The 15,567-nt window shown below is 38.0% G+C and overlaps 1 protein-coding gene across 1 annotated transcript in view; it reads left to right on the top strand.

The window, feature by feature from the left end:
- Nucleotides 1-11,385, top strand: part of KDM3A (lysine demethylase 3A) — a 56,090-nt gene extending 44,705 nt beyond the window's left edge. The window contains exons 20-26 of the mRNA XM_038561530.1: nucleotides 656-743; nucleotides 1,428-1,558; nucleotides 5,254-5,373; nucleotides 5,453-5,592; nucleotides 6,806-6,982; nucleotides 7,061-7,195; nucleotides 8,153-11,385. Coding sequence (XP_038417458.1) covers nucleotides 656-743; nucleotides 1,428-1,558; nucleotides 5,254-5,373; nucleotides 5,453-5,592; nucleotides 6,806-6,982; nucleotides 7,061-7,195; nucleotides 8,153-8,233 — 872 coding nt within the window. The 3' untranslated portion in view covers nucleotides 8,234-11,385. The remainder of the gene's footprint in view (nucleotides 1-655; nucleotides 744-1,427; nucleotides 1,559-5,253; nucleotides 5,374-5,452; nucleotides 5,593-6,805; nucleotides 6,983-7,060; nucleotides 7,196-8,152) is intronic.
- Nucleotides 11,386-15,567: the final 4,182 nt, after the last annotated feature.

The following is a 15,567-nucleotide window of genomic DNA, read 5'->3' as shown; positions in this document are numbered from 1 at the left end:
TGGTTATTGCTCTTGATCATAATTATCAACATCTTTTTTCATTAGAGCTCCTTGGTTCTTGGTTCCTTGCCATTACCTGGGTAATAGTTCTGACTAAACCACGTGGCACTACTGGCCCTCCTCCCTGGATAGAACATTAGGTAGTTTCAGTCTCTCTGAGCAAAACAAGTCATGGTAGCCTCAGAAAATCTAGTCTACTACACATCTGAGGCCTCTGATTATTAAAGTGCATTGCTGTTTATCAGTTAGGAGCTGCTCACTTCTTTCAGAACACTGTATTAGAGGAAGATACTGGATCTGAGATGGACAACTGTCAGAACACCAACCATGTGTAATGGGCAAAAGGGGGTGGCTGAAATCTCAAAGAATGAAAACCAGTTTAATAAGCATCTAGAAAAGATCAGTTGGTAATTTTTATTTTGGTATCCCTGTGCTATCCAGGTATGAATGGGTTTCTTGGCAGTGTAGAAATAAAATAGTTGGTGATTGGCAGGAGGGGAATATTAAAAATAATATTTGTGTACTAAATGTATGGGTTATGAAGATTCTGCAAAGAAAAATTTTATTTGCATTATGAAGCATAAAATGCCATTATATTTTGGTCTGTTTCTGAGCTGTGAACAGTAACAATTCAGTAATTCTGGTTACCTTTCAGACCGCTTGAAAAATGAAAAAGAACCAATGGTGTTGAAACTTAAGGACTGGCCACCAGGAGAGGATTTTAGAGATATGATGCCTTCTAGGTATGATTAATTGGTGGGGGGAGGAATGATTCTGTCCTTAAAATTCTTTTTAAGGTGGTGAGAAAAGAGTTTTCAAAAGGAAAAGATGAAATATGGAGTAGTGTTACAGGTGCTATCTTATTTGTAGACTATAGTCTTTGGAGGTATGTGTTTTAAATGAGAGAAAGAAGTGATTGATTTTGAGATCTGGCTGAACTAATGAAGCTTCACACATTTCCACTGTTAATGCTCTGCGAGAGAAAAGGCCAGATGAGGTGTGCAGTCTCTGACTTAGAGGCAATACTGGGATTGGACATTTCAGGGTTCAGTGTAATGATACTGCATTAGTAAGACAAATGAGTTGGTAGATCCATTTTCCTGATTTGAGCTTGAAATTTGGAAAAGATCCTTAGAACAAATGAATAATACATTCCTGAGTGTCACTTCTTATCAGGAAGTTACTGCTCAAATCTTTTGTCTGAAGTATTTCAGGTCATTTTGATAAAGATGTGTGCTGTATGAGAGAAAGAAGACATCTTTGTTTATAACTCCTATAATTCTAATCTTAAACATTATTCAAGGAAAGCTGTCTCCATCTTTATAAGCACAGATGTATTTATTCTTTTGGGTAAGGAACAGAACAGATCAGACAGTGATGGATTAGATCTAAGGCAAGCTTATTTTGTAAATGCTTGGTTCTCCTAGGTTTGATGATCTGATGGCCAATATCCCATTACCTGAGTACACAAGGAGAGATGGCAAACTAAACTTGGCCTCCAGGCTGCCAAACTACTTCGTGAGGCCAGATCTCGGTCCGAAGATGTATAATGCTTACGGTAAGGAAGAAATGGCTAACTAAAAAAAATTACAATGGAGATAGAGCATGTCAGAATGTGTGGAAAATTGCTTTTCGGGGAGGTAGAGATGGAAGACCTCTGTAGTCCTGTTACTTCACACAGCAATAGGCTTTATTTTCCCATATTTCCTTTCATTTCTTCTCATGTATATTTCCCTTTCATAGTAGGGCATGTGCAATTTTTTATTTTTCTTTTTTCTGCATTTCATGTTCTATTACACAATCTTTATGTTGCTTAATAGTTTATAGTGTGATAATTTTTGATGGTTGTAGAGTACCTCATCAAATCTGAATTTGTTACTCATTTTAAAGTCCATCTGCTAGCATTCCAGTTGTTTTTTTTTTTATTATTCATAAGAATAATTTTTTTTTTAGTAGTAGTTTGTTACTTAAGAATAATAAGTTTTTTTTAGTAGTAGTTTGTTACTTAAGTTAGTATTGGAAGCATCCTTTGAATTGGATTTTCATCGTGTAGATATGACTCAGTAAACTATCAAACAGGAAGGATTGCATAGGAATAGAGATTGATTTCCTTAGTTACCAGGGTCATATTTCATCTTTATTACTGTGACCTTAACCAGTTTCATGTTGAGGTTTTAGTTAGGTCTTGATTATAGTTGACTGTTTTGAAGGAATTGTTACCAATTGATTGTTGAATGAAGTTTCAGTTTGGGTCATTTAGTGATTTTGCTTTAGTTTTTTATTTGAACCCCATTTTTCCAGTCCTTCTAGAAATTACTTCTTTGATTTTATTCTGTCCTCCCATAATTACTCTAAACTCCAGTCTCTCAGACCTGAGGATGGCAGAGTCTTTCGGCATCTTTGCTGTGTTCTCCAGAGACTATTGGGGGACAAGAAGAGCAAGGGCTTAGATCTCAGCCCCACAGTTCTTCTGTTATGGTGGAGTCAGTCCAGGGGTACACCTGGAATGAGGTCAGGGAGCATTTCGAGAAGGGAGTTGATGTTGGGAAACTCCCATGATCTAGATGCCTGAGATCATTCTGCCAGGTAGGGTGAGAAGTGGTCTGTGGGAGAGAGTACACAGCAGGCAGAAGCCCCCTGACCTATTCCCTTTATATTTTGGGTCTCAGTTTAGAGAGCCCTGCATATGCTTTGGAGCTGCAGCATGTTCTCTGGCTGAGTTTCCTTCCCTCAAGCCCTGGAGAGCAGCTAGTTAGTTGGGGGTCTCAGGGCATACTGTCTTTCCAGCAGACTTACAATGAATTTATGTGAATGAAAATATTTTTTCCACTGAAATAAGTGATGTAATATTACACATAGTAATTATCCCTGCTTTGTAGGCCTCATGAAGCTTATGGGGTAAAAGTGATTATCTGAGAAGTTTCAGAATAAATTGTCTGCTTGGATTAAATATTAGTTTGGCAGCATAGACATCACAGATAGATGGCAGTATTCCTCTGTAAAAGCTTTATCTCTGACAAAATTGTTCCTATCCAGAGTAAGCAGTTAGGGATTGAAAAAAATGAAAATATGTTTATTTTCAAATACTTAGACTTTATCATAAACATTAGAGAATGATCACTTTCAGAGGTTGGGTGACTGACTGAGCTGGGACCCCCTTAGAGTAGAGTGAAAAGCTCTGTGGAGACATATAGTCAACATCTCTCTAGCTCCAGGACACCATGAGTTTCACAGATGGGGGCAGAGACAGTGACCTGCTCAGGATGTATAAGGGGCAGTCAGTAGCAGGTCTGGGACTAAAATATTCGGTCTCCTGATTTCCAGGCTAGTTCTGCTCTTCCTCCAACTCCAGTGCTGTCACCCAGCAGCCCCTGTTGTGTCAGTTCATATGCTTTTCATAAGTCGATGGTGTTATGTTCCAGGATTTTCTTTTTTCTGGGAATCCTTCCCCCAGGACCTTCGTGTTTTTATACTCTTGGTCCTGTTGGAGTTCAGGCTTTCTCTGGTTAGAGACTATTTTCTTAGTGTGCAGTCATCTGTAGCTGTATGTGGTTGAGTGCTGGGCTGGTAGCTGGGTAGGTGTCACTTCCTTCATCGTTTGGCACAAGTCTTTCCACCTGTTTGGCACTGGCCAGAGAGCAAGTGGCCTGACAAAGTTTTGAGACTATTCACCCTTCCTCCCTTTCCTCCCACCTTGTGCCCTTCCTTCCTCCCACAGTGTTAACTGCTGGCCTGTAGTTTGTGTTTATCATTCCCTTATGTTTGTAATGCTACTATATATACTTGTATTCCCACAGAATATTCTTTCAGTTTTAACCTGTGTTTGAGCTTTATAGAAGTAGAATCAGACTTTTGGATCATCATCCATGCTATCATTTATAATTGTCCATTTCATTCATTATCCTTTTATTGCTTTTCCTTCTTAAGTTTTAATTTTTTTATTTTTTATTAGTGAAAAACTTCCAAATATACCCGTAACTTGAGAATCTAATAGAGTGACTCCCCATATACTTGTTGCCCAGTTATAGCAGCTTTCAGTGTTTTGCCATGATTGTTTCATTATTCCCTCCTGTCCTGTTTTTCCTTTACAATTTAAAGCAAATCTCCTTTGATACATCTACTTTAAAGCATATCCTTTGATTTTGCCTAAATACTTAATGTTTAGCCCTCTCCTAAGACTAATATTTCAGCCAAATGGAAAGAAAAGAAATCACTACACTGCTCTTAGGGCCATAGTCCCAGGTTGAAATAAAGGGGTGGAGGGGTACCCTCTCCTGTATAGAGCTGCTCCTGAAACTGCAAGGCTCTGGCAAGCTGGATGGAAGTCCCTTGGCTGCCTCCAAACAAGACTGCTGTTCCAAGGACTGGTGGGTTAACAAACAGCCTCTGCTTGCCCACTATGAGCCATGCTTCCCTTTGCTGCCCATTCAAGAGTCTTCATGTCAGGGAAGGCCATCTACGGTGACCACAGGGCTCAATGAGCCTCGGGGTGACTGTGAGCAATGCGAGTCTTTTCATGGGGGTAAGAGATTAAAGTTTCAGACTATGAGCACCAACCAGGACCTCATACTATAGCTCACTCCTTCATTCTCTTCCCCTCCCCCCTATTTTTTAACATTTGGAGGAACCAAGGACTGCATTGGGCAGTGTTCTCTTTTGTTTTGAGTGTTATAGCCAGTTGAGTTCCCAGCTTTATGTGTATGTGAGAGCTTTCTGTTAGACTCCCCATCTTGAGTAGGCCTTGGGCCTTAGGTTGTGCCCAGAGCACTCTAGGCTATGACAACCAAAGCTTAAGAATTGGCAGAGCACATGTCCTTTTGGCAAATTCCAGCTTTAGGAGCCACTTTACCATTCCTGAGTCTTGCTTTCTCGTTTTTTGGCTTATGAGTATTTAGTATTTCTTCTTTTCTTGCCAGCACACTGATTCATTAAAAAAATTTTTTTTCAATAATTGCATCCAGGATTTTTAGTTATTCTTAGCAGAGGATCTGTCAAGGACTTATTTTGCCTGTCACCAGAAACAGAAGTCCTAGTAGTATTAGGACTTCGTTTTTTATTTTCATAATTAAGTATTTGAGATTATTTTCTTTCAAAGTTGAAAGGATAACATAATTTAATATGTTGTTACCTTACCTTTTACATGATTTTGAGAGGCACCTTTTAAATTTTGTGACCAGATACCTCCTAGGAAGTGGGAAAGACAATTGGCAGCCTTTATCATCTCCATAAATTTAAAATGTTTTCTGTTGGCAGGATTAATTACTCCAGAAGACAGGAAATATGGAACAACAAATCTTCACTTAGATGTATCTGATGCAGCTAATGTCATGGTATATGTGGGAATTCCCAAGGGACAGTGTGACCAAGAAGAAGGTAGGGTGCTAAGTGTAAAAGTGGGTCTTACTCTCTGAGCTGGAGACTATGGTCTGATACTTGCTTCTTCTTGCTCCAGAAGTCCTTAAAACCATCCAAGACGGAGATTCTGATGAACTCACAATAAAGCGATTTATTGAAGGAAAAGAGAAGCCAGGAGCCCTCTGGCACATATATGCTGCGAAGGACACAGAGAAAATACGAGAATTCCTTAAAAAGGTGTGCTTTCCACCCTATGGCTTATGAAGAGAGACATGGAGAATAGCACTGTTAGAAATTACTCTGTGTCAGCAACTGACTACTGAGAAGTAATCACCACCTCTAAAGTTTAATAATCTCTGCATGTCAGATTGACTAGGCTGAAGCCAGTTGCTGAGGAACAGAGATTCTAAATGATCAGGTTCACATCTCTGAAAAGAGGGGGACTTGTCTTATGTCTTTGTTTTACATTAGAGCACATTTGGAGATTTTTGTGCTCTTTCAGCTTAGTTCCTCTCATTGTCTATTAGCATCTATTTGTTTTTGTTGCCTTGAAAATCTAAAGACATTTTAATTCCTTGGCCCTTGATACCTGTGTTCTGAGTGAGATACTTAGGTCCCTGGGGGTTTGTCTAGCCTCATGTAGTAGTAGGTCAGGGAAGCCTCAGGTATTATTGTGGCCATTAGGTTGCAAAGGATCATTGGAAAGGGATACAGGGATTTTTAAGATGCCAAGTTTCCAATAGTTCTCTGGTTGTTCAGCTAGGCTGTGTGTGGAAGTTCTAGGCAACTGGAAAGATGTTGCATTTGGTTTTTATCAGCATTCAGGCTTTATTTGTTGCTGTTACTCTTCAGTTGTTCATGAGGATTGGATGTGAACACTCCTAACCTATTGCCTAGTACCAAGTAGGTCCTTAACCAGCACTGCTTTGAATCAAGGTATTTCTGACTTAGGATCATTTGACTCTTCCAAAACCTGCTGGTCACTATATTGGTTCTTTGATAGTGTCTCCCTGAGTATGTGAGTCTGTGCTACCACTCTGTCTAGAATAAACAAATGTAATCTTTGGGACTGCTCTGTAATGCAGATTGTTAAGCGAATACAGATTGTTAATAACTGCAATATAGCAAGTCTGTTTCTAAGGAACTCAAGCCTACTTTATGTTCAAAAGTCTAGACCAAAATACTGTCCAAACATAGTATTTAGAAAAATATGCAAACTGCCAGAGATTACTGGAAATGACAGAAGGAAAACCACATTTTCTTACAGTCTTCTCTTGTTTCTTTTAGTTAATGTCTTTGAGCATTACTTGTCTCTTTGTGCCAATGGAGTACCTATAAAAGAAGGCCTGACATCTTCTGACTGTCCAAACTATTTGAGGGTGGAGTGGGAAATTCCCTCATTGGGCTTTAGTGTGTTACTCAGTATCATAATATTTCAAATGTATTCCAGGTATCAGAAGAGCAAGGTCAAGAAAACCCAGCAGACCATGATCCCATTCATGATCAGAGCTGGTATTTAGACCGATCACTAAGAAAGCGTCTCCATCAAGAATATGGAGTTCAAGGCTGGGCTATTGTACAGTTTCTTGGGGATGTGGTATTTATCCCAGCAGGAGCTCCACATCAGGCAAGAAACATTATTCTTTATTCTCTTTACACTAAGAATTTTTGCATATGTGTTACTGATGTAACTTGTGTTTTCCAGGTGCATAACTTATATAGCTGTATCAAAGTGGCTGAAGATTTTGTTTCTCCAGAGCATGTTAAACACTGTTTCTGGCTTACTCAGGAATTCCGTTATCTGTCACAGACTCATACCAATCATGAAGATAAATTACAGGTGAAAATAGCACTGATTTTTGACATTCTGTCTCTGGCTTCATGGCCCATTACTGACCTTATAAAAAGCATCAGTGAACTTGGCCATGTCACACTAGGTGCAGTGAGTTGATGAAGTGGCTTCATGTGTAGTTCCTTTGTCAACCTAGGCCAATGAGGAATGAACATAGAGGAAGTCTCTCCTTGCTATTGTTTAGACTCTAAAGGACTATGCCCCAAGAAAAAGACTTTAGTACTGAAAATGAATAGGTCTTTGGGGCACCTGGGTTGTACATTGGTTGAGTGAAATCCGATTCTGGTTTCAGTTTAGGTCGTGATCTCAGGGTTGTGAGATTGAGCCCTGTGTCAGGCTCTGCAGTGACTACAGAGAGTCTACTTGGGATTCTCTCTCCCTTTCTATCCTGCTGTGCAAGATCATGAGTGTGTACGCACTTTCTCTCAAACAAATCTTTTTTAAAAAAAAAAAAAAAGGAAATGAAACAAATAGATCTGACTTCTGATCCTGGCTCAACTGCCAGACATTGGTCTTGAACAAAGACTTACTGCTGTGTCGTTCTTATCCTTGAGTAGAGCAGGACAGAATCTCTGGGATCCAAAAAGGATCTCAGAGAGTGGGTTTAAAGATGCTTTCAGTAGTGAATTATGTAACATAGTTTCATGTTTGGAAAACTAGGAGAACATGGAAGTTTTGAAAACTTGTATGTTGGGACTAGCCTCTCCCTGTACTCACCAGGCTCAGGGTCATGGGACATTAAAACCTACGGAAGCAGGAAGAGGAGGCATGAGTCTAAAAAGTATGAAATACTGGCCTGAAGGAGTCTTTTAAGTATTTTTTTAAGTATTGATATCTTGAATACTGAGTTTTAATTTTGGAGAGATTGGTAGAGGAAACGTTTAGTCTTAGTGACAGATTTTAGATTTAGTGGTAAACTGACCATATTTTCTCCTGTTCTTTTAGGTGAAAAATGTTATCTACCATGCAGTGAAAGATGCAGTTGCTATGCTAAAAGCCAGTGAATCCAGTTTTGGCAAACCCTAAGGGTCCCAGAGACGCCTTAACCCCTGTACATTGGAAGTGAATTACTGGCAGCTGTTCAAACTCTTCAGGCAGGATTCCTGTGGACTTTGAGATTCATGTTACCTCATCTTCTTTTTTAAACTGTACCCAACTGGTAAGGGTACTCTGTCTAATGTATATTTCTAGTGTTTACACACACTAAATGTGTATATGTAGGAACTATTTACAGAACATGCATCCTTAAACTGTGACTTTTCACCTAGTGCAGAACTTCAACCATGCTGTAAAAACAAAACCTCTTATCAGCTCTGGAACAATATCTGCAGTTATTCTCCAGCTGTTGGGTTGGACAGCTTAGTCAAAATGGGTTTAAAACCATTAGAAATCACTGCACAGTTTATTTGGTTGTATTTTGTTTTGTGTCTGTCTGAGTACCCTCTCCCTCACCCCATAGGGTTCAGATGAGCAATGGAGGAAGTGACAGCTAACGATGCAGTTCCTGCTGTGTTGCATTAGAACTGGCATTATATAGCAGAAATCAACTACTGTACAATTCTTGGGTTTAACCATCTTTATTTAGTTCAATGGAGTTTTAATTTAAATGAAGCTTTGCTAATTTTAAGTGTTAAGCATTTTGCATTAAAGTATTCATATAATATTTTGACTCCACTTACTCCTCTGGTTGTGCATTCAACACACTTTTCTCAAATGTCACCAGGTGTAAGAGTTTGCTCTAGGAGCTCATCTTAAAAGCAGAGAAATTAGATGCTATAGTGATTTGTGAGTGATTATTATAATGCTAACATGAAAATAAGTTTCTTCTCAGCCAAGCGGAAACTTTGTCATACTTTTGCAAAGAAACACCACCAATTAGCTAAATTTGGAGAAGTTAGCAACAACAACAACAACAACAAAAAAAAACAAAAACAAATAGTGGCTGGTTAAATGGTTGTAAAAAGGTATTTCAGAGATTGAAATACGTTGTCTTTCTTCAGGCCTTTCATCAAGTATGAGTTTACAAATGAAAAGGAAATTATTATAAGTTTTAGAATAGTATCTAAAACAATCCTTTCTAATGCAAGAAATTCACCAAGAAGCCACCTTTCTGTACCTCCCTGATTCTCTTAGATAACTATAGTTATTCTAAATAAAAGGACTAAAATTGAAATCAAGTAGTGGAAACAAGGCCTAGAGCCTGGATTTTTACTGTGTGCTCAGAGTAGGAAGTTGGAGATACCTGCCTAATTCCAGCTGCCTCTTCAAGCCAAAACCTTTAATGGATGAACTTTAAAAAAACATAAATTTCTTGAAAAGAGTAAGTAGAAGTATCTGCCCAATCTCAGTGGGAAACATATTCACTGGGAATTCATCAGAAGCTCCTTTATACAGGTTTGGCTCTAGAATTGGCACTGCTACTTAGAAATTTCCCTCAGCTGAAATAGAAAAACTTGGATTCCTCTCTAGAAGAAACCAGTTTCAAGCCAGGCCTCAGGGGAGTGACAGTTCCAAGACTGTTATTCACAATCAAATACGTTGTAACAACAAATATGAAAACTAAAAGCCACCAAGAACAAGAATGAGCAAGAACCTTCAGACTGCTATATTAAACCTGCAGAGATTTACAGACTGAAATGATCCAGTGTTATTTTATATTCTGAAATGTTTACTCTGTTAAAAAGAAATGGGAGTGAGGCACCTGGGGGGGCTCAGTGGTTGAGCATCTATCTGCCTTTGGCTCAGGGCATGATCCTGGGGTCCTGGGATTGAGTCCCACATTGGGCTCCCTCTGCCTATGTCTCTTCCTCTCTGTGTCTTTCATGAATTAAAAAAAAAAATCTTAAAAAGAAATGAGAGTATAGGAATACGATGGAGGAATGAGATTTCCAGAAATTGACCAGATATGGAAAGAAGCTAAATAGAATTTATAGAAATGAGACATGGTTAAAATTAGAAACTTAGCAGATGAGTTGAACAACAAAAAAGGTTTTTATAAACTGAGAGATTGGTAAAAATACAGAATACAGCATTGAATAACAGGAAACTGTAAAGAGGTGTTAACTGATAAGCAGGACACCAGGGACTGAAAGCCAAAAGGATGGTGGGAGGGAGATGCTGTCAGAGACAAAATTTCCCAGTACTCACGACATGATCAGATTGGAGAAGCCCACTTAAATCAAGCAAGGTAAATTAAAAATCCACATAAAATAAGTTAAAGAATATGCAAACAAGTAGATTCTTAAAAACAGCTAGAGTGGGGAAAACCCAATCCTCAAAGAAGTGACAGACTAACAGGTGACTTCTCCACAGCAACAGTGAAGGTTAGAAGAAAATAGACGTTCTCACTGTGCTGAAGAACAGAGCCCGAAACAGAAACACAGACAGCCAAATTCTTTCCCCGTTCTTTATGGAAACTTTCAGACAAAAACCAGAATTTATTTTCAGGCCCTCACTGAAGGAACTTTTAAGAACATCCTTAGGAAAGAAAATTAACCCACATCATGGAAAAAAAAAATTGAGGACAAGGGGAATTACAAAGTCCTGGATACATTTAAACAATAATAGCATTAAACAATATTTTTAGACCTCAGGATAATTTTCCTTAAAATGTTAACATATCCAGCAGCTCCACTCCTAGGTTTACTCAAAAGGATTGAAAACGAGGATTCAGGTACCTGTATGCTCATGTTAATGGCAGCATTATTCACAAGAGCCAAAAGGTGGAAACAACCCAGGAGTCCATCAAGATGAAAGGATAAACAAGATGGGGCATATATATGCAGTAGAGCATTTTTCGGTCTTAAAAAAGAAAATTCTGGCACATGCTGCAACATTAGTGAATAAGCCATACCCAAGATAAATACGTGATTCCACTTACATGAGAAGTAATCATATTCTTAGAATAGTCAAATTTCATAGAGACAAAGTCGAATGAATGGTGTTGCCAGGGCAGGGAGGAAGAGGTAATGGGAGTTCCTATTTAATGGGTAGTGTTTATATCTGTCTGGGATGATGAAGTTCTGGAGATGGATGGTGTTGATGATTGCATAACATTGTAAATGTACTTACCCACTGAATTGTACACTGAAAAATGATTAAAAATACTCAATTTTTTATATGTATATTTTACCAAAATAAAAATTAACTCCCAAGTAGGGAAAGCCTTTGGAGGTGAATGAGAAAATGACATTCTTGGTTTTTTTTTTTTTTTTTTTTTAATTTATTTATGATAGTCACAGAGAGAGAGAGAGAGAGGCAGAGACACAGGCAGAGGGAGAAGCAGGCTCCATGCACCGGGAGCCCGATGTGGGATTCGATCCCGGGTCTCCAGGATTGCGCCCTGGGCCAAAGGCAGGCGCCAAACCGCTGCGCCACCCAGGGATCCCCATTCTTGGTTTTTAAAAATGGATTAGAAAGGCAGAAAAGGAACAAATAGGCTTTTCTGAATACTCCAAATGCAAGATAAAGATGGTCTGACTGTAATAAAAGACTCGACTATATGCTGCTTATGAAAGATAACAGTTTGTAGGTTAAAAGTAGAAGTACGGAAAAAAATTACACCATGTAAACACAAGTCCTAGGAAAGTAAGTATGGCTATATTGATACCAATTTTAAGATAGAAGAGTATTACTAGAAAGTTTTTCATTTGTTTGGATTTAGAAAAAAAACTTATTTGCTTATAGTTGACACAATGTTAGATTAGTTTGAGCTGTACAGGATTGGATAACTCTATACATTATATATGCTCACTACAAGTGTAGCTACCATCTGTTACCATACAATGCTATTACAATATCATTGACTACATTCCCTATGTTATACCTTTTATTCCTGCGACTTAATCTTTCTATAACTTGGAAGCCTGTATCTCCCACTCCCCTTCACCCATTTTGCCCATCTCCCACCTCTCTCTCCTCTGATGATCATCAGTTTATTCTCTGTATTTATGAGTCTGGTACCCCTTTTTGTTTTTTTATTCATTTGTGGTTTTTTTAGATTCCACATACGTGTGAAATCATAAGGTATTTGTATTGAGAGAAAAAGTTTTAGCAATCATAAAAGGGTCAACTCTGTGGGAAGTTCTAATATTCCTGGGTACACACCTAATAGCATCAAAAGAAAATGAAGCAAAATTTGACAGAATTAAAGGGGAAAAGAAATTCACAATTGGTGGTTTTGCCTCTTTCCATAATTGTTATAAGCAGACATAAAACCAAAGTATAAAATAATTGAACCTATCAAATGAGGATTTATTAGAACACTAAAGCCAATACTGTAAATAACACATTTCTTTCAAGTGCATATTGATTGTTCACCTAGGAAGACCATACACTGTAAATACATTTCAAGGATTAAGTTTCAATTATAAATTGAAGTTATATAAGTATGTTCTTGATGTGATGATAATGGAATTTAACTAAAAATCAGTAAAAATATAACTGCAAAATTTCCAAATGCTGAGACATTAGGCAGCATACTTCTAAGTAACCCATTGATCAAATAAGAAATCAGAATGGAAATTAAATATTTGAGACTGAATAATAAAAATACAACACTTTTGGGGATGCCTGGGTGGCTCAGTGGTTGAGTGTCTGCCTTTGGCTCAGGGTGTGGTCCTGGAGTCGCTGGATTGAGTCCCACATTGGGCTCCCCTCAGGGTGCCTATTTCTCTATGTGTCTGCCTCTCTCTGTGTCTCTCATAAATAAATGAATAAAATCTTAAAAAAAAAAACTTCAAAAATAGTGGGATTCAGTCACAACAGTGCTTAGGAATGGTAGTTTTCAATGTATAAGAAAAAGAAGGTTTAAATTACACATAAGTAATATATTTTGGAGATTTTTGCATCTTTGTTAGTAAAGGGTATTGGTCTAAAATTTTGAAATGTCTTTGTAATGTCAGGTTACAATATCAAAGTTACAGTCTCCTAAAAAAGGTTGGGAAATGTTTATATCTAATCTCTGAAAAAAATATATACAGTTGGCCCTTGAACAATAACCATTGAACTGCACACATCCACTTACACATGGATTTACTTAAATAGTTAGATTGGAAAATTTTTTGGAGATTTGCAAACATTTTTTAAAACTCTGAGATAAATCCTGTAGACTAAAAATACCCCCCAAATTAAAAAGGTATGTCATAAATGCATAAAATATATGTAGGTATTAGTCTTTTTACATTTATTACCATAAAATATACACAAATCTATTATGAAAGATTTTTAATAAAACTGAAGCACGTAAACACAGACTGCATTGGGCCATTCCAGTCAAGAAAAGTAAATAGATGCAGTATGAAATAACTGCATAAAATTAGTATATTGTACTACTTTAATAATTTCATAACCACCTGTTATGTCAAGGTGAGCTCAAATAAAACACCAAGTGACTAGTCATCTCTGCATGAGCAGTTCATGTCTTCAGTAAATTACATATTGTATTAAAAGTGCTCTCTTGGAGTTGTCATGTATTTTTGTGTTTAGGGCAATGCCACAAACAGTAACACCAGGGGACCTGTATGAAGTGCTGCTAATGATGCTGGAGGTGCTCCCAAGAAAAGTCAAAACCTTACAAGAAAAAGTTGAATTGTTTGATATGTCCTGTAGATTGAGATCTGCTGCTCCAGTTGCCCACCATTTCAAGATAAATGAATTCAGCTTAGGAACTGTTTGAAAAAAAATTCATCAAGTTATGGTTGTGCTACACCAACAGGTGCAAAACATTTTCTGTGAAATACTTTTTATCTTCTTGAAAATAAGCATTTGTGTGGGTTCAGGATTCCTGTAAGAAAGGCATGCCTATAGATTAATATCATTTGACAAAAACTTAAAGCAAAAGGAAGGCAAAGAATTTAAAGCTGGAGACTTTACTGCCAGCAAAGGATGGTTACTTTTAGAAAGGTTTGGCCTAAAAAATGTCAAGATTTCAAGAGAAGCAGTTTCTACTGACCAAGAGTCAGTAGAGTTCCCACAAGCCATTAAGAAAATCACTGAGGAGAAAGGCTATCTGCCTGAGCAGGTTTTTGGTATAGATGAAAGGCACTATTCTGGGATATGTGGGGTTGGGGGGGGCCACAAAGGACATTTATTAGGAAGAGAAGCAAGTACCAGGGTTTAAGGCACAAAGGGATAGATAGGCTAACTCTACTGTTATGTGATCAGGACTGCGCTTATCTTTAAAGCTGCTAACATCCAAGCATTGAAGGAAAAGATCAATATTAACTGCCAGTGTTTTGGTTGTACAAGAAGTTCTGGACAATAACTCTTTCTCTGGATTGGTTACATTCATGCTTTGCCCGTGAAGTTAGGAAGTATCTCACCAGCAGAGGACTCTGTTTTAAAGTTCTTTTGATACTGGGCAATGCCCTTGGCCTCTCAGAACTCTGAGTTTAGCATTGAAGGCATTGAAGTGTCTCTTTGCTCCCAAACACCACATCTGTAATTTAGCCTCTAGATCCAGGAGATCATAAAGCCATGTATGGCTCATTACACATGACACTGTATGGAAAGGATTGTCCGTGCTATGGAAGAGAAGCCTGATTGAACATCATAAAGTCTGGAAGGATTACACCATTGAAGATACCATCATTGTTATAGAAAAACCTATGGAAGCAAGCCATCAAGCCAGAATAAATTCTTGCTGGAGAAAACTTCAGATGTTGTGCATGCCTTATCAGGATTTATGACAGTTAAGGAAAGTATGAAAGAGATTGTGAATATGGCAAACAGGGTAGGGATTGAAGGGTGTCAGGATATGGGTGTTGGAGAAATTCAAGAGCTAACAGACCCTGCATCAGAGAAATTTTTAAAGACTTGATAGGAATTACCAGTGCCAGACATTGGGGAAAAAGATGTAGATGAAGCAATGCCAGAAAACAAAATGACATTAGACAATTTGGCAGAAAGGTTCCAATGATTCAAGACTAATTTTGACTTCTTTTATAACATGGACCCTTCTAGGATACAGACATTGGAACAATGAGGGAAGAAGGGTTGGTACAAATTGAAACATTTAGAGAAATGAAATAAGATACATTATGATGTATGTCCATGAAGTTACTCTGAGTATCCCTGCCTCTCTTGCTTCTCCTTCCACCTCTGCCACCCCTGAGATAACAATAACAACTCCTCTTCCTCCTCCTCAGACAACTCAATATGAAGCTGAGAATGAAGACATTGATGATGATTCATTTCACTTAGTCAAGAGTAAGTAATCATGCCATACAGTTAATAAGCTTATCTGTTGTATGTGTCTATTTGAAAATATAATAACTTCATGGCAAGAATTAATTGTATGAGGTGTTCTTTAGTCATCATCAAGTATGTATTGTGTAAGGCATCATGTGTAAGACTTGTGT

This window comes from Canis lupus, chromosome 17, assembly GCF_011100685.1.
Source record: "Canis lupus familiaris isolate Mischka breed German Shepherd chromosome 17, alternate assembly UU_Cfam_GSD_1.0, whole genome shotgun sequence".
NCBI lineage: Eukaryota > Metazoa > Chordata > Mammalia > Carnivora > Canidae > Canis > Canis lupus.
Note: the sequence above shows the minus strand (reverse complement) of the source record. Positions and strands in the feature narration are given on the sequence as shown.